The sequence below is a fragment of the Eucyclogobius newberryi genome, unplaced genomic scaffold (assembly GCF_026437365.1).
Source record: "Eucyclogobius newberryi isolate DKJ021-1_F unplaced genomic scaffold, fEucNew1.0.hap1 SCAF_10, whole genome shotgun sequence".
Taxonomy (NCBI): domain Eukaryota; kingdom Metazoa; phylum Chordata; class Actinopteri; order Gobiiformes; family Gobiidae; genus Eucyclogobius; species Eucyclogobius newberryi.
In genome coordinates, this window is record NW_027315724.1 from 18,024,925 (window position 1) to 18,051,582 (window position 26,658).

The window sequence follows — 26,658 nt, forward strand, 5'->3', positions numbered from 1 at the left end:
CAACAGGTTTCAACAAAACAGGCTTCAACAACACGCTTCAACAACACGCTTCAACAAAACAGGCTTCACCAACAGGCTTCACCAACAGGCTTCAACAACAGGCTCCAACAACAGACTTCAACAACAGGCTTCACCAACAGGCTTCAACAACAGGCTTCAACAACAGGCTTCAACAAAGGGCTTCAACAATACGCTTCAAGAATACGCTTCAAGAATACGCTTCAACAACAGGCTTCAACAACACGCTTCAACAACACGCTTCAACAAAACAGGCTTCAACAAAACAGGCTTCAACAAAACAGGCTTCAACAACACGCTTCAACAACACGCTTCAACAAAACAGGCTTCACCAACAGGCTTCACCAACAGGCTTCAACAACAGGCTTCAACAAAACAGGCTTCACCAACAGGCTTCAACAACAGGCTTCAACAACAGACTTCAACAACAGGCTTTACCAACAGGCTTCAACAACACGCTTCAACAACAGACTTCAACAACAGGCTTCACCAACAGGCTTCAACAACAGGCTTCAACAACAGGCTTCAACAACACGCTTCAACAACAGGCTTCAACAACAACAACACGCTTCAACAACACGTCTCAACAAAACAGGCTTCACCAACAGGCTTCAACAACACGCTTCAACAAAACAGGCTTCAACAACACGCTTCAACAACACGCTTCAACAACACGCTTCAACAAATCAGGCTTCAACAAAACAGGCTTCAACAACACGCTTTAACAACATGCTTCAACAAAACAGGCTTCACCAACAGGCTTCAACAACAGGCTTCAACAAAGGGCTTCAACAATACGCTTCAAGAATACGCTTTAACAATACGCTTCAACAACAGGCTTCAAAAACACGCTTCAACAACACGCTTCAACAACAGGCTTCAACAAAATAGGCTTCACCAACACGCTTCACCAACACGCTTCAACAACACGGTTCAACAACAGGCTTCAACAACACGCTTCAACAATACGCTTCAAAAACACGCTTCAACAACACATTTCTTTAACACGCCTCAACAACACGCTTCAACAACAGGCTTCAACAAAACAGGCTTCAACAACACGCTTCTCCAAAAGGCTTCAACAACACGCTTCAACAACAGGCTTCAACAACAGGCTTCAAATATACGCTTCAACAACACGCTTCAACAACAGGCTTCAACAACAGGCTTCAACAATACGCTTCAACAACAGGCTTCAAAAACACGCTTCACCAACACGCTTCAACAACACGCTTCAAAAACACGCTTCAAGAACACATTTCTTCAACACGTCTCAACAACACGCTTCAACAACAGGCTTCAACAAAATAGGCTTCACCAACACGCTTCACCAACACGCTTCAACAACATGCTACAACAACAGGCTTCAAAAACACGCTTCACCAAAAGGCTTCAACAACACGCTTCAACAACAGGCTTCAACAACAGGCTTCAACAATACGCTTCAACCACACGCTTCAACAAAGGGCTTCACCAACACGCTTCAACAATACGCTTCAACAACAGGCTTCAAAAACACGCTTCAACAACACATTTCTTCAACAACAGGCTTCAACAAAATAGGCTTCACCAACACGCTTCACCAACACGCTTCAACAACACGCTTCAACAACAGGCTTCAACAACAGGCTTCAAAAACACGCTTCACCAAAAGGCTTCAACAACACGCTTCAACAACAGGCTTCAACAAAACAGGCTTCACCAACAGGCTTCACCAACAGGCTTCAACAACAGGCTTCAACAACAGGCTTCAACAACACGCTTCACCAACAGGCTTCAACAACAGGCTTCAACAACAGGCTTCAACAACAGGCTTCAACAACAGGCTTCAACAACACGCTTCAACAACCGGCTTCAACAACACGCTTCAACAACACGCTTCAACAAAACAGGCTTCAACAACAGGCTTCAACAAAACAGGTTTCAACAACACGCTTCAACAACACGCTTCAACAACACGCTTCAACAAAACAGGCTTCACCAACAGGCTTCACCAACAGGCTTCAACAACAGGCTCCAACAACAGACTTCAACAACAGGCTTCACCAACAGGCTTCAACAACAGGCTTCAACAACAGGCTTCAACAAAGGGCTTCAACAATACGCTTCAAGAATACGCTTCAAGAATACGCTTCAACAACAGGCTTCAACAACACGCTTCAACAACAGGCTTCAACAAAATAGGCTTCACCAACACGCTTCACCAACACGCTTCACCAACACGCTTCAACAACAGGCTTCAACAACACGCTTCAACAATACGCTTCAAAAACACGCTTCAACAACACATTTCTTTAACACGCCTCAACAACACGCTTCAACATTACGCTTCAATAACAGGCTTCAAAAACACGCTTCACCAAAAGGCTTCAACAACACGCTTCAACAACAGACTTCAACAATACGCTTCAACAACAGACTTCAACAATACGCTTCAACAACAGACTTCAACAATACGCTTCAACAACAGGCTTCAACAATACGCTTCAACAACAGGCTTCAAAAACACGCTTCACCAACACGCTTCAACAACACGCTTCAAAAACACGCTTCAAGAACACATTTCTTCAACACGTCTCAACAACACGCTTCAACAACAGGCTTCAACAAAACAGGCTTCACCAACAGGCTTCACCAACAGGCTTCAACAACAGGCTTCAACAACAGGCTTCAACAACACGCTTCACCAACAGGCTTCAACAACAGGCTTCAACAACAGGCTTCAACAACAGGCTTCAACAACAGGCTTCAACAACACGCTTCAACAACCGGCTTCAACAACACGCTTCAACAACACGCTTCAACAAAACAGGCTTCAACAACAGGCTTCAACAAAACAGGCTTCAACAACACGCTTCAACAACACGCTTCAACAAAACAGGCTTCACCAACAGGCTTCACCAACAGGCTTCAACAACAGGCTCCAACAACAGACTTCAACAACAGGCTTCACCAACAGGCTTCAACAACAGGCTTCAACAACAGGCTTCAACAACAGGCTTCAACAAAGGGCTTCAACAATACGCTTCAAGAATACGCTTCAAGAATACGCTTCAACAACAGGCTTCAACAACACGCTTCAACAACAGGCTTCAACAAAATAGGCTTCACCAACACGCTTCACCAACACGCTTCACCAACACGCTTCAACAACAGGCTTCAACAACACGCTTCAACAATACGCTTCAAAAACACGCTTCAACAACACATTTCTTTAACACGCCTCAACAACACGCTTCAACATTACGCTTCAATAACAGGCTTCAAAAACACGCTTCACCAAAAGGCTTCAACAACACGCTTCAACAACAGACTTCAACAATACGCTTCAACAACAGACTTCAACAATACGCTTCAACAACAGACTTCAACAATACGCTTCAACAACAGGCTTCAACAATACGCTTCAACAACAGGCTTCAAAAACACGCTTCACCAACACGCTTCAACAACACGCTTCAAAAACACGCTTCAAGAACACATTTCTTCAACACGTCTCAACAACACGCTTCAACAACAGGCTTCAACAAAATAGGCTTCACCAACACGCTTCACCAACACGCTTCAACAACATGCTACAACAACAGGCTTCAAAAACACGCTTCACCAAAAGGCTTCAACAACACGCTTCAACAACAGGCTTCAACAACAGGCTTCAACAATACGCTTCAACCACACGCTTCAACAAAGGGCTTCACCAACACGCTTCAACAATACGCTTCAACAACAGGCTTCAAAAACACGCTTCAACAACACATTTCTTCAACAGGCTTCAACAAAATAGGCTTCACCAACACGCTTCACCAACACGCTTCAACAACACGCTTCAACAACAGGCTTCAACAACAGGCTTCAAAAACACGCTTCACCAAAAGGCTTCAACAACACGCTTCAACAACAGGCTTCAACAAAACAGGCTTCACCAACAGGCTTCACCAACAGGCTTCAACAACAGGCTTCAACAACAGGCTTCAACAACACGCTTCACCAACAGGCTTCAACAACAGGCTTCAACAACAGGCTTCAACAACAGGCTTCAACAACATGCTTCAACAACACGCTTCAACAACCGGCTTCAACAACACGCTTCAACAACAGGCTTCAACAAAATAGGCTTCACCAACACGCTTCACCAACACGCTTCAACAACACGCTTCAACAACAGGCTTCAACAACACGCTTCAACAATACGCTTCAAAAACACGCTTCAACAACACATTTCTTTAACACGCCTCAACAACACGCTTCAACAACAGGCTTCAACAAAACAGGCTTCAACAACACGCTTCACCAAAAGGCTTCAACAACACGCTTCAACAACAGGCTTCAACAACAGGCTTCAAATATACGCTTCAACAACACGCTTCAACAACAGGCTTCAACAACAGGCTTCACCAAAAGGCTTCAACAATACGCTTCAACAACAGGCTTCAAAAACACGCTTCACCAACACGCTTCAACAACACGCTTCAAAAACACGCTTCAAGAACACATTTCTTCAACACGTCTCAACAACACGCTTCAACAACAGGCTTCAACAAAATAGGCTTCACCAACACGCTTCACCAACACGCTTCAACAACATGCTACAACAACAGGCTTCAAAAACACGCTTCACCAAAAGGCTTCAACAACACGCTTCAACAACAGGCTTCAACAACAGGCTTCAACAATACGCTTCAACCACACGCTTCAACAAAGGGCTTCACCAACACGCTTCAACAATACGCTTCAACAACAGGCTTCAAAAACACGCTTCAACAACACATTTCTTCAACAACAGGCTTCAACAAAATAGGCTTCACCAACACGCTTCACCAACACGCTTCAACAACACGCTTCAACAACAGGCTTCAACAACAGGCTTCAAAAACACGCTTCACCAAAAGGCTTCAACAACACGCTTCAACAACAGGCTTCAACAAAACAGGCTTCACCAACAGGCTTCACCAACAGGCTTCAACAACAGGCTTCAACAACAGGCTTCAACAACACGCTTCACCAACAGGCTTCAACAACAGGCTTCAACAACAGGCTTCAACAACAGGCTTCAACAACAGGCTTCAACAACACGCTTCAACAACCGGCTTCAACAACACGCTTCAACAACACGCTTCAACAAAACAGGCTTCAACAACAGGCTTCAACAAAACAGGTTTCAACAACACGCTTCAACAACACGCTTCAACAACACGCTTCAACAAAACAGGCTTCACCAACAGGCTTCACCAACAGGCTTCAACAACAGACTCCAACAACAGACTTCAACAACAGGCTTCACCAACAGGCTTCAACAACAGGCTTCAACAACAGGCTTCAACAAAGGGCTTCAACAATACGCTTCAAGAATACGCTTCAAGAATACGCTTCAACAACAGGCTTCAACAACACGCTTCAACAAAAGGCTTCAACAAAATAGGCTTCACCAACACGCTTCACCAACACGCTTCACCAACACGCTTCAACAACAGGCTTCAACAACACGCTTCAACAATACGCTTCAAAAACACGCTTCAACAACACATTTCTTTAACACGCCTCAACAACACGCTTCAACATTACGCTTCAATAACAGGCTTCAAAAACACGCTTCACCAAAAGGCTTCAACAACACGCTTCAACAACAGACTTCAACAATACGCTTCAACAACAGACTTCAACAATACGCTTCAACAACAAACTTCAACAATACGCTTCAACAACAGGCTTCAACAATACGCTTCAACAACAGGCTTCAAAAACACGCTTCACCAACACGCTTCAACAACACGCTTCAAAAACACGCTTCAAGAACACATTTCTTCAACACGTCTCAACAACACGCTTCAACAACAGGCTTCAACAAAACAGGCTTCACCAACAGGCTTCACCAACAGGCTTCAACAACAGGCTTCAACAACAGGCTTCAACAACACGCTTCACCAACAGGCTTCAACAACAGGCTTCAACAACAGGCTTCAACAACAGGCTTCAACAACAGGCTTCAACAACACGCTTCAACAACCGGCTTCAACAACACGCTTCAACAACACGCTTCAACAAAACAGGCTTCAACAACAGGCTTCAACAAAACAGGCTTCAACAACACGCTTCAACAACACGCTTCAACAAAACAGGCTTCACCAACAGGCTTCACCAACAGGCTTCAACAACAGGCTCCAACAACAGACTTCAACAACAGGCTTCACCAACAGGCTTCAACAACAGGCTTCAACAACAGGCTTCAACAAAGGGCTTCAACAATACGCTTCAAGAATACGCTTCAAGAATACGCTTCAACAACAGGCTTCAACAACACGCTTCAACAACAGGCTTCAACAAAATAGGCTTCACCAACACGCTTCACCAACACGCTTCACCAACACGCTTCAACAACAGGCTTCAACAACACGCTTCAACAATACGCTTCAAAAACACGCTTCAACAACACATTTCTTTAACACGCCTCAACAACACGCTTCAACATTACGCTTCAATAACAGGCTTCAAAAACACGCTTCACCAAAAGGCTTCAACAACACGCTTCAACAACAGACTTCAACAATACGCTTCAACAACAGACTTCAACAATACGCTTCAACAACAGACTTCAACAATACGCTTCAACAACAGGCTTCAACAATACGCTTCAACAACAGGCTTCAAAAACACGCTTCACCAACACGCTTCAACAACACGCTTCAAAAACACGCTTCAAGAACACATTTCTTCAACACGTCTCAACAACACGCTTCAACAACAGGCTTCAACAAAATAGGCTTCACCAACACGCTTCACCAACACGCTTCAACAACATGCTACAACAACAGGCTTCAAAAACACGCTTCACCAAAAGGCTTCAACAACACGCTTCAACAACAGGCTTCAACAACAGGCTTCAACAATACGCTTCAACCACACGCTTCAACAAAGGGCTTCACCAACACGCTTCAACAATACGCTTCAACAACAGGCTTCAAAAACACGCTTCAACAACACATTTCTTCAACAGGCTTCAACAAAATAGGCTTCACCAACACGCTTCACCAACACGCTTCAACAACACGCTTCAACAACAGGCTTCAACAACAGGCTTCAACAATACGCTTCAACAACAGGCTTCAAAAACACGCTTCAACAACACATTTCTTCAACAGGCTTCAACAAAATAGGCTTCACCAACACGCTTCACCAACACGCTTCAACAACACGCTTCAACAACAGGCTTCAACAACAGGCTTCAAAAACACGCTTCACCAAAAGGCTTCAACAACACGCTTCAACAACAGGCTTCAACAAAACAGGCTTCACCAACAGGCTTCACCAACAGGCTTCAACAACAGGCTTCAACAACAGGCTTCAACAACACGCTTCACCAACAGGCTTCAACAACAGGCTTCAACAACAGGCTTCAACAACAGGCTTCAACAACAGGCTTCAACAACACGCTTCAACAACCGGCTTCAACAACACGCTTCAACAACACGCTTCAACAAAACAGGCTTCAACAACAGGCTTCAACAAAACAGGCTTCAACAACACGCTTCAACAACACGCTTCAACAAAACAGGCTTCACCAACAGGCTTCACCAACAGGCTTCAACAACAGGCTCCAACAACAGACTTCAACAACAGGCTTCACCAACAGGCTTCAACAACAGGCTTCAACAACACGCTTCAAGAATACGCTTCAAGAATACGCTTCAACAACAGGCTTCAACAACACGCTTCAACAACAGGCTTCAACAAAATAGGCTTCACCAACACGCTTCACCAACACGCTTCACCAACACGCTTCAACAACAGGCTTCAACAACACGCTTCAACAATACGCTTCAAAAACACGCTTCAACAACACATTTCTTTAACACGCCTCAACAACACGCTTCAACATTACGCTTCAATAACAGGCTTCAAAAACACGCTTCACCAAAAGGCTTCAACAACACGCTTCAACAACAGACTTCAACAATACGCTTCAACAACAGACTTCAACAATACGCTTCAACAACAGACTTCAACAATACGCTTCAACAACAGGCTTCAACAATACGCTTCAACAACAGGCTTCAAAAACACGCTTCACCAACACGCTTCAACAACACGCTTCAAAAACACGCTTCAAGAACACATTTCTTCAACACGTCTCAACAACACGCTTCAACAACAGGCTTCAACAAAACAGGCTTCACCAACAGGCTTCACCAACAGGCTTCAACAACAGGCTTCAACAACAGGCTTCAACAACACGCTTCACCAACAGGCTTCAACAACAGGCTTCAACAACAGGCTTCAACAACAGGCTTCAACAACAGGCTTCAACAACACGCTTCAACAACCGGCTTCAACAACACGCTTCAACAACACGCTTCAACAAAACAGGCTTCAACAACACGCTTCAACAACACGCTTCAACAAAACAGGCTTCACCAACAGGCTTCACCAACAGGCTTCAACAACAGGCTCCAACAACAGACTTCAACAACAGGCTTCACCAACAGGCTTCAACAACAGGCTTCAACAACACGCTTCACCAACAGGCTTCAACAACAGGCTTCAACAACAGGCTTCAACAACAGGCTTCAACAACAGGCTTCAACAACACGCTTCAACAACCGGCTTCAACAACACGCTTCAACAACACGCTTCAACAAAACAGGCTTCAACAACAGGCTTCAACAAAACAGGCTTCAACAACACGCTTCAACAACACGCTTCAACAAAACAGGCTTCACCAACAGGCTTCACCAACAGGCTTCAACAACAGGCTCCAACAACAGACTTCAACAACAGGCTTCACCAACAGGCTTCAACAACAGGCTTCAACAACAGGCTTCAACAAAGGGCTTCAACAATACGCTTCAAGAATACGCTTCAAGAATACGCTTCAACAACAGGCTTCAACAACACGCTTCAACAACAGGCTTCAACAAAATAGGCTTCACCAACACGCTTCACCAACACGCTTCACCAACACGCTTCAACAACAGGCTTCAACAACACGCTTCAACAATACGCTTCAAAAACACGCTTCAACAACACATTTCTTTAACACGCCTCAACAACACGCTTCAACATTACGCTTCAATAACAGGCTTCAAAAACACGCTTCACCAAAAGGCTTCAACAACACGCTTCAACAACAGACTTCAACAATACGCTTCAACAACAGACTTCAACAATACGCTTCAACAACAGACTTCAACAATACGCTTCAACAACAGGCTTCAACAATACGCTTCAACAACAGGCTTCAAAAACACGCTTCACCAACACGCTTCAACAACACGCTTCAAAAACACGCTTCAAGAACACATTTCTTCAACACGTCTCAACAACACGCTTCAACAACAGGCTTCAACAAAATAGGCTTCACCAACACGCTTCACCAACACGCTTCAACAACACGCTTCAACAACAGGCTTCAAAAACACGCTTCACCAAAAGGCTTCAACAACAGGCTTCAACAACAGGCTTCAACAATACGCTTCAACAACACGCTTCAACAAAGGGCTTCACCAACACGCTTCAACAATACGCTTCAACAACAGGCTTCAAAAACACGCTTCAACAACACGCTTCAACAATACGCTTCAAAAACAAGCTTCAAAAACACATTTTTTCAACACGCCTCAACAACACGCTTCAACAACACGCTTCAACAACAGGCTTCAACAACAGGCTTCAAAAACACGCTTCACCAACAGGCTTCAACAACACGCTTCAACAAAACAGGCTTCAACAACAGGCTTCAAAAACACGCTTCAACAACAGGCTTCAACAACAGGCTTCAACAACATGCTTCAACAACACGCTTCAACAATACGCTTCAAAAACACGCTTCAACAACACATTTCTTTAACACGCCTCAACAACACGCTTCAACATTACGCTTCAATAACAGGCTTCAAAAACACGCTTCACCAAAAGGCTTCAACAACACGCTTCAACAACAGACTTCAACAATACGCTTCAACAACAGACTTCAACAATACGCTTCAACAACAGACTTCAACAATACGCTTCAACAACAGGCTTCAACAATACGCTTCAACAACAGGCTTCAAAAACACGCTTCACCAACACGCTTCAACAACACGCTTCAAAAACACGCTTCAAGAACACATTTCTTCAACACGTCTCAACAACACGCTTCAACAACAGGCTTCAACAAAATAGGCTTCACCAACACGCTTCACCAACACGCTTCAACAACATGCTACAACAACAGGCTTCAAAAACACGCTTCACCAAAAGGCTTCAACAACACGCTTCAACAACAGGCTTCAACAACAGGCTTCAACAATACGCTTCAACCACACGCTTCAACAAAGGGCTTCACCAACACGCTTCAACAATACGCTTCAACAACAGGCTTCAAAAACACGCTTCAACAACACATTTCTTCAACAGGCTTCAACAAAATAGGCTTCACCAACACGCTTCACCAACACGCTTCAACAACACGCTTCAACAACAGGCTTCAACAACAGGCTTCAAAAACACGCTTCACCAAAAGGCTTCAACAACACGCTTCAACAACAGGCTTCAACAAAACAGGCTTCACCAACAGGCTTCACCAACAGGCTTCAACAACAGGCTTCAACAACAGGCTTCAACAACACGCTTCACCAACAGGCTTCAACAACAGGCTTCAACAACAGGCTTCAACAACAGGCTTCAACAACAGGCTTCAACAACACGCTTCAACAACCGGCTTCAACAACACGCTTCAACAACACGCTTCAACAAAACAGGCTTCAACAACAGGCTTCAACAAAACAGGCTTCAACAACACGCTTCAACAACACGCTTCAACAAAACAGGCTTCACCAACAGGCTTCACCAACAGGCTTCAACAACAGGCTCCAACAACAGACTTCAACAACAGGCTTCACCAACAGGCTTCAACAACAGGCTTCAACAACAGGCTTCAACAAAGGGCTTCAACAATACGCTTCAAGAATACGCTTCAAGAATACGCTTCAACAACAGGCTTCAACAACACGCTTCAACAACAGGCTTCAACAAAATAGGCTTCACCAACACGCTTCACCAACACGCTTCACCAACACGCTTCAACAACAGGCTTCAACAACACGCTTCAACAATACGCTTCAAAAACACGCTTCAACAACACATTTCTTTAACACGCCTCAACAACACGCTTCAACATTACGCTTCAATAACAGGCTTCAAAAACACGCTTCACCAAAAGGCTTCAACAACACGCTTCAACAACAGACTTCAACAATACGCTTCAACAACAGACTTCAACAATACGCTTCAACAACAGACTTCAACAATACGCTTCAACAACAGGCTTCAACAATACGCTTCAACAACAGGCTTCAAAAACACGCTTCACCAACACGCTTCAACAACACGCTTCAAAAACACGCTTCAAGAACACATTTCTTCAACACGTCTCAACAACACGCTTCAACAACAGGCTTCAACAAAACAGGCTTCACCAACAGGCTTCACCAACAGGCTTCAACAACAGGCTTCAACAACAGGCTTCAACAACACGCTTCACCAACAGGCTTCAACAACAGGCTTCAACAACAGGCTTCAACAACAGGCTTCAACAACAGGCTTCAACAACACGCTTCAACAACCGGCTTCAACAACACGCTTCAACAACACGCTTCAACAAAACAGGCTTCAACAACAGGCTTCAACAAAACAGGCTTCAACAACACGCTTCAACAACACGCTTCAACAAAACAGGCTTCACCAACAGGCTTCACCAACAGGCTTCAACAACAGGCTCCAACAACAGACTTCAACAACAGGCTTCACCAACAGGCTTCAACAACAGGCTTCAACAACACGCTTCACCAACAGGCTTCAACAACAGGCTTCAACAACAGGCTTCAACAACAGGCTTCAACTACAGGCTTCAACAACACGCTTCAACAACCGGCTTCAACAACACGCTTCAACAACACGCTTCAACAAAACAGGCTTCAACAACAGGCTTCAACAAAACAGGCTTCAACAACACGCTTCAACAACACGCTTCAACAAAACAGGCTTCACCAACAGGCTTCACCAACAGGCTTCAACAACAGGCTCCAACAACAGACTTCAACAACAGGCTTCACCAACAGGCTTCAACAACAGGCTTCAACAACAGGCTTCAACAAAGGGCTTCAACAATACGCTTCAAGAATACGCTTCAAGAATACGCTTCAACAACAGGCTTCAACAACACGCTTCAACAACAGGCTTCAACAAAATAGGCTTCACCAACACGCTTCACCAACACGCTTCACCAACACGCTTCAACAACAGGCTTCAACAACACGCTTCAACAATACGCTTCAAAAACACGCTTCAACAACACATTTCTTTAACACGCCTCAACAACACGCTTCAACATTACGCTTCAATAACAGGCTTCAAAAACACGCTTCACCAAAAGGCTTCAACAACACGCTTCAACAACAGACTTCAACAATACGCTTCAACAACAGACTTCAACAATACGCTTCAACAACAGACTTCAACAATACGCTTCAACAACAGGCTTCAACAATACGCTTCAACAACAGGCTTCAAAAACACGCTTCACCAACACGCTTCAACAACACGCTTCAAAAACACGCTTCAAGAACACATTTCTTCAACACGTCTCAACAACACGCTTCAACAACAGGCTTCAACAAAATAGGCTTCACCAACACGCTTCACCAACACGCTTCAACAACACGCTTCAACAACAGGCTTCAAAAACACGCTTCACCAAAAGGCTTCAACAACAGGCTTCAACAACAGGCTTCAACAATACGCTTCAACAACACGCTTCAACAAAGGGCTTCACCAACACGCTTCAACAATACGCTTCAACAACAGGCTTCAAAAACACGCTTCAACAACACGCTTCAACAATACGCTTCAAAAACAAGCTTCAAAAACACATTTTTTCAACACGCCTCAACAACACGCTTCAACAACACGCTTCAACAACAGGCTTCAACAACAGGCTTCAAAAACACGCTTCACCAACAGGCTTCAACAACACGCTTCAACAAAACAGGCTTCAACAACAGGCTTCAAAAACACGCTTCAACAACAGGCTTCAACAACAGGCTTCAACAACATGCTTCAACAACACGCTTCAAAAACACGCTTCACCAAAAGGCTTCAACAACACGGTTCAACAACAGGCTTCAACAACAGGCTTCAAAAACACGCTTCACCAACAGGCTTCAACAACAGGCTTCAACAACACGCTTCAACAACACGCTTCAACAACACGCTTCAACATTACGCTTCAACAACAGGCTTCACCAACACGCTTCAACAATACGCTTCACCAACACGCTTCACCAACACACTTCAACAACAGGCTTCAAAAACACGCTTCAACAACACATTTCTCCAACACGCTTCAACAACACACTTCAACAACAACACGCTTCAACAACAGGCTTCACCTTTAAACGCCGTCGCCAATCGGCCCTTTAAATCGGCCCTTTTCTTCAGACAATTGCGAATCATGAACCTTTTGTGAGCGCGACATGTTTTTCCCGCCAAAGTGACATCGTAATCGCACGGCGGGAGCGAAGCCGGCGCCTCACACTTCGCTCCTCGTTACCGTAATTTGGTCCGTAACAAAGATGCATCTCCAAAGCGCTTTCCCTCGCGCTCCGACGCCGCCCGCGCACCATCCATCACAATCCGCGCTCGGCCTCCGACGCCGCCACGTGTCACTTTAAAACGCGGGCGGATTGAGAGCTGAAAGATAAATGCTCTGTCCAACTTTAAATCAACTTTTCTCCGCAGAAACGATGAAACGCCAGACGCCTCATTTGGAAAACGATGGAAACAGAAAAGGTAATTTATTATCGTTAGTCACAGGATTTGGTTTAACAGTTGGAAATGTTTGCATTTCATTTGAGCTTTTGGGTGATCCGGTTTTCATCTCATAAAGCCCAGAGACGCCAAAAAGTGTTACTAAAGCATGAGTAATACTGCATTACTTCAAAACAATCACGTAGAAGTACAAAGTAGTGGTACTGTAAAGTGCTCAAGTAAGAGTGAAATGGGATTTGGGGGAAACTATAACTAATTTGGAAGGACAAAACATAAAAAAATGCTACAAATCTGGAAGTTTCAAAGACAATATCATGAAAAAAGAGACAAATTAAATCGTATTTGAAAGAGTGCTGCAAGAAACGCAAATGTACACTTTAGAATATACAGTCTTATATTTTGTTGGACTGACTTTAGCTTGGATTTCAACATTTGAATAGGTTTCTGCAATGTTAAAAGCGTTATTTCCCTCCACTGTGTCATTATTTCTCACAGATCTAGTATTGATGATGGAGAGAGTGATCACTGCACAAAGCCTTCTCCAGCTCGTCCCAAACACTCTCAGATCTGTAGACCTTTACATGTTTTCTCTGCTCGATGCCAATGATCTAATCCTTCTCAAACATCCATGACCACAGGATTCGTCTTTCCACAAGGTTGTTTCAGAAATGGGAAGCAACGGATTTAAATAACGTGTTGTAGCTGAAAGATCATCACCCATGCAGCAGTTAAGTTGAATTTTTGGGGGAGTGTATTACTTAATGTGACGTATGACAGGTTTTTACGATTTACTCATTTTATTTTATTTTGTGTATTTATACCTGATGTACAAATAAATTATAGTTTTACACTAATCGAGCAGATATATGTGCAGAAAACGTTGAAAAATCTTTAGAAAATGACAGGAAGTACTATCACACCAGTGTCATTCCAGTCAAAGTTTATGCAGAATTTACACAAAGAAACAACATATTTGACTCTCTAAAGATTAATTCAACAAAATAAAGTCATTCTCATTTATTTGTATTTGTCAAATAAAAACACTTGACACATTAAATGAGTGTTTGCTGGGTAATTTCCAAGTGTGATGTCATCAATTACAAACAGGAAGTTAAATTATAAACTGAAAAATGTGCGATTCTGTGATAACAGTTTTATAATTTTTAACAAAATTCACAATATATTTATCTTAACTACATTTTAGTACAATGAGTCGTCCGACTGTTTAAAGGGTCAAAAAAGTTTGATAACTGACTGGAGTGAGTGTCCCTAGTGTGATGTCACTTGTCCTGTCACAGATTTTTTTACATTTTCTCCACAAATACTTACTCGATTGGTGTAAAACTACATTTTATACGTACAACAAGTATAAATACACTAAATAAAGACGTAAAAACCTGTTATATACGGCCTTTAAGTGGCAGCGTTAAACAAACTACAGTCCTGCAGCGCCTTCAGAATGCAGCGCTACCACAAGTTACAACCATTTTTACTATTTGCACAAAGAAGCATTATTTTCTATAGCAATTTCTCTCTGTCTTTTTGCAACAACATAAGCAGTTCTGTACCACCTTTAAGTCCGCGTTTACTGAACATAAGAGCGCGGACAAAGGGGGCATTGAACACGAGGCTAACACCAACTTCGAAGTCGAGTCAATACCGACCCGGGGCCATCTCCGCAACAATGGCCGTGCAGTCGCGCAGAAGTGCTAAATCACTGCCGGTACAATGGGCCCCCACGCACACTAAGACCCCGGCCACCATTAGCAGATAGCGGATTTTTCACCCGCTAAAAATGCTTCTTACGCCCACGGTTCTGGACGTTACGGCGGTGCCAACAAAAGGCGATTGGATTGTGTAGGCAATTAATCGGACGGGCTGAATGAGAAACAAAAGTGGAGAGAAATAGACTGAGAGCTTCACAAGTTCATTAAAAACGTTAGAGGAGGAGGAGGAAGCAATGCGGGAGTTGGAGGCTTAATGAAAGTTTGTTTGCCCCGAGGTTAAATGCAACTATTAACAAAGGAAGAAGAAAAGAGCCGAAAACGTCGTTCTTAGAGCAAAAGTGAAACAGACCAGCATAAAAGGCAAGTTTCATCAAAGCGACTGAATCTATTGGTTTTTGTTTAATTCGGTTTGTCGCTGCTTCTATTGCTCCGCCGCGGCCGATGGAGCAATTAATCACATTTTAATTGCACTTTCAGTCGTTTCAAATTGTCTGAAATCAACTTGGGGCTGTTTAATAAAGCCAATTGTGTATGAAATCTGGTTCGGTGGAATAGACTGGGAAAGGTTTGTGTTGGCTACGAAGTGCAGTCTGACTCAGCCAAAACCTGTAGCACAGAGGCCCCTCTCCGGCCCCCGAACTATAATTTACACGCAATTTAAAATAATAATGTAATGATTTCCCACTTAGATTCATAACTGCAGTCTTTATGAGTGATCATAGCTGTGTTTTATTTGAATTGAACTTTTCTCCTGAGCCTGTGCCCTCAAACATAAGGTCTCAGAGGCGCGTTATCACTGCAAATACAGCCGTCCAATTGTCTGCTATGTTTGATCCTCACTTGTTTATGCATTGTTTTGATGTGGACAGCTTAATTCATTCCTTTAGCAGCCACTGTTTATCCATTTTAGATTAGGTGGCACCTCTAAAATCTACCTTGTCAACACAGAAAAAAGCTTGTCCTTGGATTAATGAAGGTATCCTAAATCTGAAGAGAATATGTTTGAAAACTGAGCGTCTGTGGAAAACCTCCAGTCCATAGGTCACACCTCAGAGAACTTGTATCATCTTACAATGAAATGATGGAAAGTTCCAGATCTGATTACTTCCGCCAGCTAATTACATCTAACGAGAAAAACCCCAAAGTGTTGTTTGACACTATCAATTCTATTGTATGTCCTACAGCTGCAGATACTCCTGTTTCCTGCAAAGTTGACAGCAATGAATTCCTCAGGTTCTTTATTGATAAGATCCAGATGCTCAAAGACCAAATCCCACTCCTTTTGTGGGATAACCCTGTTTCTGTGGAGCCTGTTTCACAAAATTGGTCTTCCCTTAAGCCAGTGACTCTAGGGGACATCACAGCTCTTGTAACCAGGATGAAACCCTCTTCTTGTACATCAGATGCCCTTCCCTGCAGGCTCTTCCTTAAAGTGTATGATGTTATTGGCCCCTGGGTTACCAAAATTGTAAATCTCTCTCTTTCTACTGGTGTGTTTCCTGGTCCATTTAAACATGCCATAGTCGAGCCATTACTCAAAAAGACTAACTTGGACCAAACAGACCCAAAAAGTTTCAGACCTATTTCAAAGCTCCCGTTCATGTCCAAGGTCCTAGAGAAGGTGGTCCCTGAACAATTGTCAGATTTCCTTGAACAGTCAAACATTCACGACTCTTTTCAATCTGGTTTGCGCAAACATCATTCTACGGAAACCGCATTGCTAAAAGTGTCCAGTGACATTATGATGTCTGCTGAATCTGCAAAATGCACTGTTCTAGTTCTGCTGGATCTGTCTGCAGCCTTTGACACTGTCAACCATCATATCATGTTAAACAGGGTCAGTTCTTCATTGGTTTTCCTCATATTTATCCGGTCGGAGTTTTAGTGTCGCTGGAAACCAAATAATGTCTGATTCAGCTGATCTGTTGTGTGGAGTTCTCAGGGCTCCGTTTTGGGCCCTGTCTTATTTTTGCTTTATATAATCCCCCCGGGAATGATCATTAAAGAGTTTAGTGATGTGTCCTATCACCTGTTCGCTGACGATATTCAGCTATATTGCTCTTTTAAACCTTCTGAGATCCAGAAGCTGAACTCCTTGGTCAGTTGTTTAGTGCAAATAAAACAATGGCTGAGTCAAAACTCGTTGCAGCTAAATGCAGACGAAACAGATACACTGATTATTGCCCCTGATGATGTCATTCCAGGGATAAACCAGTACTTGGGTGTTTTAGGCCAGACTGCTAAACCAAGTCTTAGAAACTTGGGTGTTGTCTTTGACAAAGACATGTCTTTAGAGCTCCACTCCAGCTGTTGACGAAGAACTGTTTCGTTCAGTTGAGGAAAATCTCTAAACTCAGGAAAATGGTGTCTCAAAATGATCTGGAACTTATAATTCATGCTTTTGTCTCTTCACGCTTAGACTATTGTAACAGTTTGTTTTCCTGTCTAAACAAGAAGGAGCTCTCTCGTCTGCAGCTGGTCCAGAACTCTTCAGCGAGGATCTTGACTCGCACAAATAGAAGGGCCCACATTTCACCCATTCTCAAAGCCCTTCACTGGCTGCTGGTCTCTTACCGGATACAGTTTAAAATACAGTCCTGACATTCAGAGCTTTGGATGGTCAGGTCCACTTTTCCCTCTAAGCTGCGCGCCTGCGCAATTGCGCACTGCTCGCACATAGTGCGTGCACAAGAAAATCTATGGCGCGCAGAAAATTAAATTCGGCCACCGGGGCCAATCAAGCAGTAAGCCCAAGCGTTTGACACACTGTAGAAGACTCTTGTATAAGACTTATATTTTTAGTTTCAAAACGCTGTGTGTTTTATTACAATCAGAATCATATTCACTGAGAAATTTGTCTTATTAGTCCCGAGGCGCAGCGCGGACCGCGGGCAAGTTCAATAGACACTGGCGTGTCACTATTGTGTAAATGAGACTTTCTTGGCCAGACCTGACTCACGAGTCAAAAGACACATGTGCATCATTATCTGGACCATTTTCTGTGTAAATATCTCATGTCACAACGTAACACTCACTCAATAAGTACGCGCTCAGGAGCAGATGAACCAGATGTGAAGACACAGGTAAATCAGCTCACACAGAGTCATCAAGGACAGAGGGGACACTGGAGACAGCTGTGATTTGTTCTGAAGCGGGTCTAAAGCAGGACTAAAGCGGACCGCGGGGTGCACCGCGTGCGCCACGAGACCCCCGGTTCAAAAGACTCATCACTACTGCGTTTATTTCTGTGTAAATATCTCATGTTACAACATGGGCACCTGCGTTTATGACAGGTGCGGACCTGTTAGTTTCATGAATCATATAATCCAGAAATGGTCTTGAAGTGGCACATTTGGAGCAGCTGATGAACATAAAGTCAAAGCAAGAAGCAGACGAAGCATCAACATGGACAACGTGTCCAACCACTGGAGACGTGACAGAAGGACAGAAGTGCAAAAATGTAACATTAAAGTCAAAATGTGTGCATATTCCAGTGACATTTATTAAGATTTTATATTTATGGATATTAATTATTACATGCTGTTACTAGTAGATAATTTATGGGTAGAAGAAATGCTAATAAAAAAACGCTGTGATTAGATATTTTACAGACAAAGAGTTACAGGAATTGACACTGTATCACAAGCTACAGCACATGGATGTTTTAATGTGAACAAAATGTTATGTCTGAAAGGTTTAAATATGTCTCATTTGTTCCACAACTGGACCACAGCCAGGCCAAAGCAGGACTCTGTATATAACAAAATATACATCTCATGAACGACATGAGTTTTTTATTTTGGGCCAAATTGCTTGTAATAAAAGTAAACTAATGAAAATTGCTGCTGTAATGTGAGTCTCTTAATGTAACTTGCTATGATGACAGGTTTTGAACAGGCATACCGTGTGATACTGCTGTGTGGCCACAGGGGGCACATCTGATGTTGCTCACAGTGGTCCTCAGTGTGCCCAGAGAGCTTGTGTGTTTGCCCAGACACGTAAAAAATAGAGGGAACATTGGTCAGGTGCCTCTGTACATCAGCGATCTGATCACACTGTACAATCCCCCTCACTCACTGAGGTTTTTGGATTAGAAATTGCTGTTGGTTCCTCGCACTCGTTTTTTGGACCAGAGGAGATAGATCCTTCCAGACTGTTGCTCCCAGCAACAACAGAGTCCCAGGTCACTGGTTGTTGCTTTTAAGGGTCAGCTCCAAACCTATTTATTTAGTCGAGCCTTTTAATTACATTTGCTTTAGGGACTGATTCGACAGTATATTGTTGAATGTTTATTGCTCACTGTAAGTTTTTTGTGTTTTTATTGTTTTATTCTGTGTTTTTGTGAAGCACTTTGTGACTTCTGTCTGTGAAAGGTGCTGTACAAATAAAATTGACTTACTTACTTACTTACTTACTTTATACTGATTTACAGCAGTACATTTAAACGACTATATAGTTGATTTCCTACTTTTTTTTTATTTGCTTGTATAGACCGGGGACCCTGTCGGGACCCTGTCGCTAAATTCAAATTCAAAATCGTTGAACATTTAGATTTATTAAATTTTGATCTGATGTCAGTTATCGATTGAAATATATAATAGTCTACGTCATTTTGCCTCATGTCAAATCAATTTAGAACATTATATTTTTAGGACATACTATTTTAAAGGCTCATTAGGGACAATGAAACCTTACCTGACAACTATAAGATACTAAAGCTGACATAGAACAAATCCAAAATGGTGTAACGACATAAATTCCTTTGCTCCGGCGGTCCGTGTGCAGTGAAAATGACAATGGACGCCCCTGTACTCCGCTCCAATCAAACTCACTGACTCGTCTGATTAAATTACTCCCGAGCGCTGCCTCCGGGGCCAGGGCTCAGCTGTGGCGCGCGCCCCCAAATCAGCGCTTCTGTCTGGGTGAGCGGGAGAGGGGCAGAGGGGGTCCGGGTCGCGGTCACCTGTCTGCACCAGTGACCCCGAGAACTGTTCGACGGACAGCTGAGGTCCAAGACGGGGAAAACGAACGGCGCGCTTTTAATAGGTGAGGTCGCACATGAAGTATATAGTCTCGTCCTTCTGGTGCCTTTGAACTCGTAGCAGCTTCAAACAGCAAAACGGTGATTAGGAAACGTGCCTCCTACAGGTCGGACGACTCATTGAACTAAAATGCAGTAAATAAATATATTTTGATTTTAGTCAAACATTTTTCAAAATGTTATCACAGAATAGCAAATTTTTTAGGTTTAGAATTTCACTTCCTTTTTGTAATTGATGACATCATAGGAAATGTCCCGCTAAACACTGGACCAAAACTCATCTAATGTCACTATTTATTTTATTTGACAAATTAAAATATATGAAAGCGACTTTATTTTGTTGAATTTATGTTAAATGTTAGAAAAAATATTGTTTTGGTGTAAAATATGCATAAACTTTGGAATGAGTGTCCCTGGTGTGATGTCCCTTCCTGTAATTTTCTACAGATTTTTTTTACATTTTCTCCACAAATACCTGCTTGATTGGTGTAAAAATATCATTCATATTTACAACAGGTATAAATACACCAAATTAAGTCAAAATGAGAAAATCGTAAAACATGTCATAGGCACTTGAAGCAATGTCCGACACAACGATTTGAACCGTCAGTGCGACCACGAAAGATGACGTGTCTTGGCAATCGTGTGAGAAATGAGCCCGCTACAGTCCCATCGGTGGACTTTAAACGTGCACTACTTAACGTTCCCGTCTCCCCGGAGATGGTAGAAAAGGTTCCTAGTGTGATGTCATCAATTACAACCAGGAAGTAAAATTATAAACCTAAAAAATGATTCAGTGATGACATTTTTGCAATTTTTAGCAAAATTGAAAATGTATTTATCTTAACTGCATTTTAGTTCAATGAGTCGCCCAACCTGTAGGGGGAGCTTTAAGTTTCAAATGACATCTGTAACTTGTGGAACATTCCAGTCATTCTCACATCAACACATCAGCAACAATGAACTATCTAGTTTTCAGTAAAGCTGGGTCAAAAAAGCAATGGAATAAAAAGCGGGCCAACGATGGAGGATGCTCTCACGGGTTCAACAGTGCGAGGGAGCGTGTAGTTTAGCCTTTACCTGTTCGAGTTTCCAGTGGAACTCGGCCGGTCTGAAAGAGTCTGCGCGGCTGAAGTCTCTCCTCAGCAGAAACACCAGGCGACAGTTGTGGACGTACAGGGAGTAGTGGTGACGGTTCATTTCTGCAGAGAACCGAAGAAGAAGAAGAAGAAGAAGAAGAAGAAGAACGTGTCAGAGCTTGAGCGGTGATGTGCTGTCGAACATGGAAGCAGAGAGTCAGAGGGTTAAAGGCGCACTGTGCAACTTTTATTGTCCGCCACAAGCTCGTTCCTCTGCGATGCTTGGGATGTTCGTTATGAAACTTGTCTCTCCTCATGGAGGCAGTTGCAGGTCAGATCTGTGGAGAGGCGAGTATGTCTACACCACACCGTCACTATTTATCACAATTCAGTTTATTTTTGAGTATTTGAAGTTAATTACCATTGAAAGTTCTTTTTAACATCACTTTAAAGTGTTTTTTAATTGACTTATAACTGACTAATAATAATGATGTAGTAATAACAAAAAATAATAATATTACTAGTTATTATTATTTTATTATATCTATAAAGTAAATAAATAAATACTTTAATTCTTATTAATTTATCGATTTGCTTGACATCAAAATGATAAATCTATCGACATTAAATTAATTAGTCTCAGTGAACTGTATAAAGTATAAACTAAAGAGTTACTTCATAAAGGAAGTAAACCGTCCAATCAGAGCGCTCATCCAGGAAGTTTAGAGAAATAAAACCTGCCGAGTTACGGTGGTTATTAAAACTCTTTCTGTCAAACTGAAAAAGAAATGGCCAGTAGCTGCATGTGTCCCTAAAGCAGCAACAGAACAAGGAGATGTAATTAAAAAATATATTGTTTATGCAAATGAGTGATGCTGTTTTGTCTATGTCTCCAGCTCTTGTATTATGCACGACGCTCCAAACCTTTTCTGTAAACGATGACACTTTGACTAAAACGCATCATTTAGATTCCGTACAAGACTCTAAACATGACATATACGCTCATATCTGCTATGCCAGGACCAGGAACATCATTTGTCAGTGTTTGAACAGTTTTGCCTAATGTCCTTTTGTCATAAATTGCACTGTTGTGTTTGACTTTTTAGGATTTCCTGTATTCAAAGTGAGTTTTTTGTTCTATTCTTTATGGCGTGCGACTCCTCCCCTTTACACCACCACCCCCCGGTGCCATACAGACCGGTCTTGTCGGAGTTGCACAGCAGCGTCTCCTTCTCGGCCCGGAGTCCCGGACTGGGGCCGTGCTTCATCCAGGTGGCGATGGTGAACTGGTCCGTGAGGTTCTGCGGCACCACCCAGTCGGGCACTTTCGCCGCCTGGCGCCCGTCGAACCGGAAGATGAGGTCGCTGTCTCTGCCGCTGTCCGTCACCAACGACAGCGTCCAGTTGGTGGCGCCGCTGGGAGCCGGGAGGAGGTCCGTGCTGCCCGAGGAGGCGCCTGAGGTCGAGACAAAAGGAGCAGAGGTGAGAAGGAACACGCGGAGCAGGAATATCTTTTCAGAAATGTCCAACCTGAACCTGAACCATCAATTTAAAAAATAATTTTCAGTCTGATTTACGTACTCAAAGTTAATTTCAAAGGGATTCATGTCTGTTTGAGTAACACTTAAGGTCCACATGACAGGCTCTCATGTTTTCTCTAATTATGATTTGATCGAGTAGCAGTTTGTTAAGAAAATTTGACAAATAGGAGTTGAAAATTACAGGAAGTAGAGCTTCTTCTTCTTCTTCTTTGGTGTTTAATGGCGGTTGGTATAAATAAAGTGTTACATTACCGCCACCTAGCGTGGTTGTACGTCTTTCAATGTATGTGCTTAACGCTATACATAGAGAGAGAAAGAGAGAAAAAAACAAACTAAAAACACTCAATAAACCAGGAAGTAGAGCTGAGGTCGACAACAGAATACCTTCACCTCTGTGCGACATTCCATCACAAATGCACGCAACTTACAACTTTTGACGACAAAATAAAGGTGTTTTCAGGTGTAATTATTTGTCTAATCATAACTTTTGTATGATATAAATGGATTTTGTCTCTTTACAATCTGGTTGCTAAGTAACAGGTGTGGCATTACCTCGATCTATGTCATATTTTCTGGCCATGTCAAGTGACATTATGAACGTAACCAAAATGGCCACATTGGAGAAAAACAGGCAAAATGTTTTTTTGTATAATCTTAAATATAATCGTATTCCATTTGTTTTACTGAAAAGTGAAAAGTCTAATGTGTTGTGAGGACTTTAAAGACAAAAGCGTTATTAGTGGTGCCGTTGGAGTTTTACTATATAGTACAGTTATATTTACAGTATTTTCAAAGCTTTACTACTACTACTACTACTACTAACTACTTTTGGATACCCGAGCTGTTTACATGCAAAAACCACCAAGACACACATGATTTTACACCGAAAAACGAAGCGGTTGAAATACACACATTGAGGGAATCTGAATGAGTCTGGTGAAGGTGAATGAACTTGACAAACACAATTGCACGGCACGAAGCATTCACACTTGTTCACGTCCTGGTTTAGTCCTGGTTTGTTTGGTCTGGTTCCAATTCGAGCCAAGTTCTAGGTTTAGTCCCAATGTAGGTCAATGTAGCCTCACAAAGAGCTAAAACAAGAATCAACCGCAGCATCTGGATAATATCGCCAATTCAGCTGCAATTGCTTCCCAACGATCCCGCGCATCCTTCATTCCTGTATGTTGTGCCATCGCATGAACTGCCCATTGGCGACGGGTTACGCATGTCAATACCAATCTCCTCCCGTACTCAGGGTAAAGTGGCCTAACCTTGGCTATGATTACTTCAGAGAGCGGCAGATGGCAGGGCCTAATACGTAATCAATGGGTTGAAATGGACAGCGGATGTGGGTATCGATCGGAGGTAAACGAATCTCGACTTTCAGGGGTATGGACACGTTAGTCACTGCTCGCGATCGACACGGAGCCGACGCCGAATCGAACACGAGACGCTGCGGATGTGAAGACATGTTCTATGGGGGCTTTTTGCTGCAGTGACAGGCCTAAAATGGTGGAGGATGGGCATTTTACAGCTCATATTTATCAGTGGTTTATGGCTTTGGCTCGTGTAGTAATCTGCTTTGTAAAACCTCTGCTACTGCGTTGAAGAGGGACGAGGTTAAGGTCAGGAGCAACATCAGGAAACACAAGATTTTATGGTCGAGTACTGTGAATGAATGTCACAATATGGCTGCAGAAAAATAAAGATAAACCAAAAATGGCTTGATCTGTGATGACTAAAAGTATAACTAAAGTGACAGATGGGTAGAGCTGGGAATAGATCCAAGCTCCTCCTTTTCAATCACAAATCGCGGTAAAAGCGTACTGTAAAAAATATGTATATATATTAAAAAGTTCCAAAAGGGCAAAATATTTTGAATTGTTTTAGGTCATAAAGTAGGAATGTGTAGTCTGGGTTAGTTGTTAGTGTTAGGGTTATAATGTAATATTATGTAACTTTCTGTACTGGGTTGATTGTGTTGAATCTCAATGGCACTTCCTGGTTAAATCAAGATAGAAAAAATAAAACTATTTAAAATGCATGTTATTAACGCATTTGTAATAGGTGACAATTTGACCTTTGTGATGTATTTATTCAGGAAAACACAGCTATTTTAGTGCTCCTTCAACAATAACTGAAATGTTTTCCCGTTTTTTTTCCACTTGGAGCTTTAATTTGCTCAGCCCATAAACCATTTCTTTAAGTTATAAAATATAAAAGTAGTACTATATTTATTGAAAACATATAATTTCCCCTGCATCGACTACAGTGATTATCCCCGGAGTGAATTACGCGCATGGACCTGGAGCGGCGCCTTCTGTTGATGTCTTTGTACATTATCTGGAATTGATTGTGCTTTAAAAAGGCAATTACACTTGATTCTGTCCCTATCAGAAAACCATTATGAGGTGAATCTGCACGCGCAGCGAGCCGAGGGAGCCAGGGGGCGATGGCTGGTATTCAGAGGAGACGGGCGGGTGAAGGCCACATGGGAACGCCCTGTAGTACTTCAGTAGTAGTAGTAGTAGCAGTAGTAGTAGCAGTTGTAGCAGTAGTAGTTGTAAAAGTAGCAGCAGTAGAAGCAATAGCAGTAGTTGAAGTAGCAGTCGTAGCAGTTGTAGTAGAAGTAGTAAAAGTAGAAGCAGTAGTAGTAGCAGCAGTAGCAGTAGTAGTAGTAGTAAAAGTAGTAGCAGTAGCAGTAGTAGTTGTAGTAGCAGTAGCAGTCGTATTAGTAGTAATAGTAAAAGTAGCAGCAGTAGCAGTAGCAGTAACAGTAGCAGTAGCAGTAGCAGTGGTACTTTTAGCAGTAGCAGTAGCAGTAACAGTAGCAGTAGCAGTAACAGTAGCAGTAGCAGTAGCAGTAACAGTAACAGTAGCAGTAGCAGTAGCAGTAACAGTAACAGTAGCAGTAGCAGTGGTACTTTTAGCAGTTGCAGTAACAGTGGAACTTTTAGCAGTAGCAGTAGCAATAACAGTGGTACTTTTAGCAGTAGCAGTAACAGTGGTACTTTTAGCAGTAGCAGTAGCAGTGGTACTTTTAGCAGTAGCAGTAACAGTGGTACTTTTAGCAGTAGCAGTAAAAGTGGTACTTTTAGCAGTAGCAGTAGCAGTAGCGACACTTACCACAGAGTTTCTGGAGGGACTTCTCGGAGTAGGTCTCTCGATCACAGCCTTTCCCGATGTGGCTTGTCTGGAGCTCCACGGTGGTCCTCACCGACGACAGGGGCCCCCCGCACGTCTCCAGGTGCATCTTGGGAAACAGCTGCTTACTGCCCGTCCCCGGCTCGTAATCCACTCTCTTACTCCAACCTGAGGGTGCACAAGGACAGAGCGAGTTTAGTGTGACGTTTCCGTGGCAGCATGTAGTATTCTCAGAACCTCCTCAAATATGACACTATTTTGCGGCTTGTTGTGTGTTTTTGTTTAATTTGCACAGTTTTCCTTTC

General features: G+C 42.8%; 1 protein-coding gene across 1 annotated transcript in view; it reads right to left on the reverse strand.

The window, feature by feature from the left end:
- LOC140376046 (calsyntenin-2-like) overlaps positions 1-26,658 on the reverse strand; it is a gene marked incomplete at its 5' end in the record, with an annotated part of 269,481 nt that overhangs the window by 88,701 nt on the left and 154,122 nt on the right. The window contains 3 exons of the mRNA XM_072461966.1: positions 21,670-21,791; positions 22,867-23,124; positions 26,336-26,521. Of these exons, the coding sequence (XP_072318067.1) occupies positions 21,670-21,791; positions 22,867-23,124; positions 26,336-26,521 (566 nt within the window). The remainder of the gene's footprint in view (positions 1-21,669; positions 21,792-22,866; positions 23,125-26,335; positions 26,522-26,658) is intronic.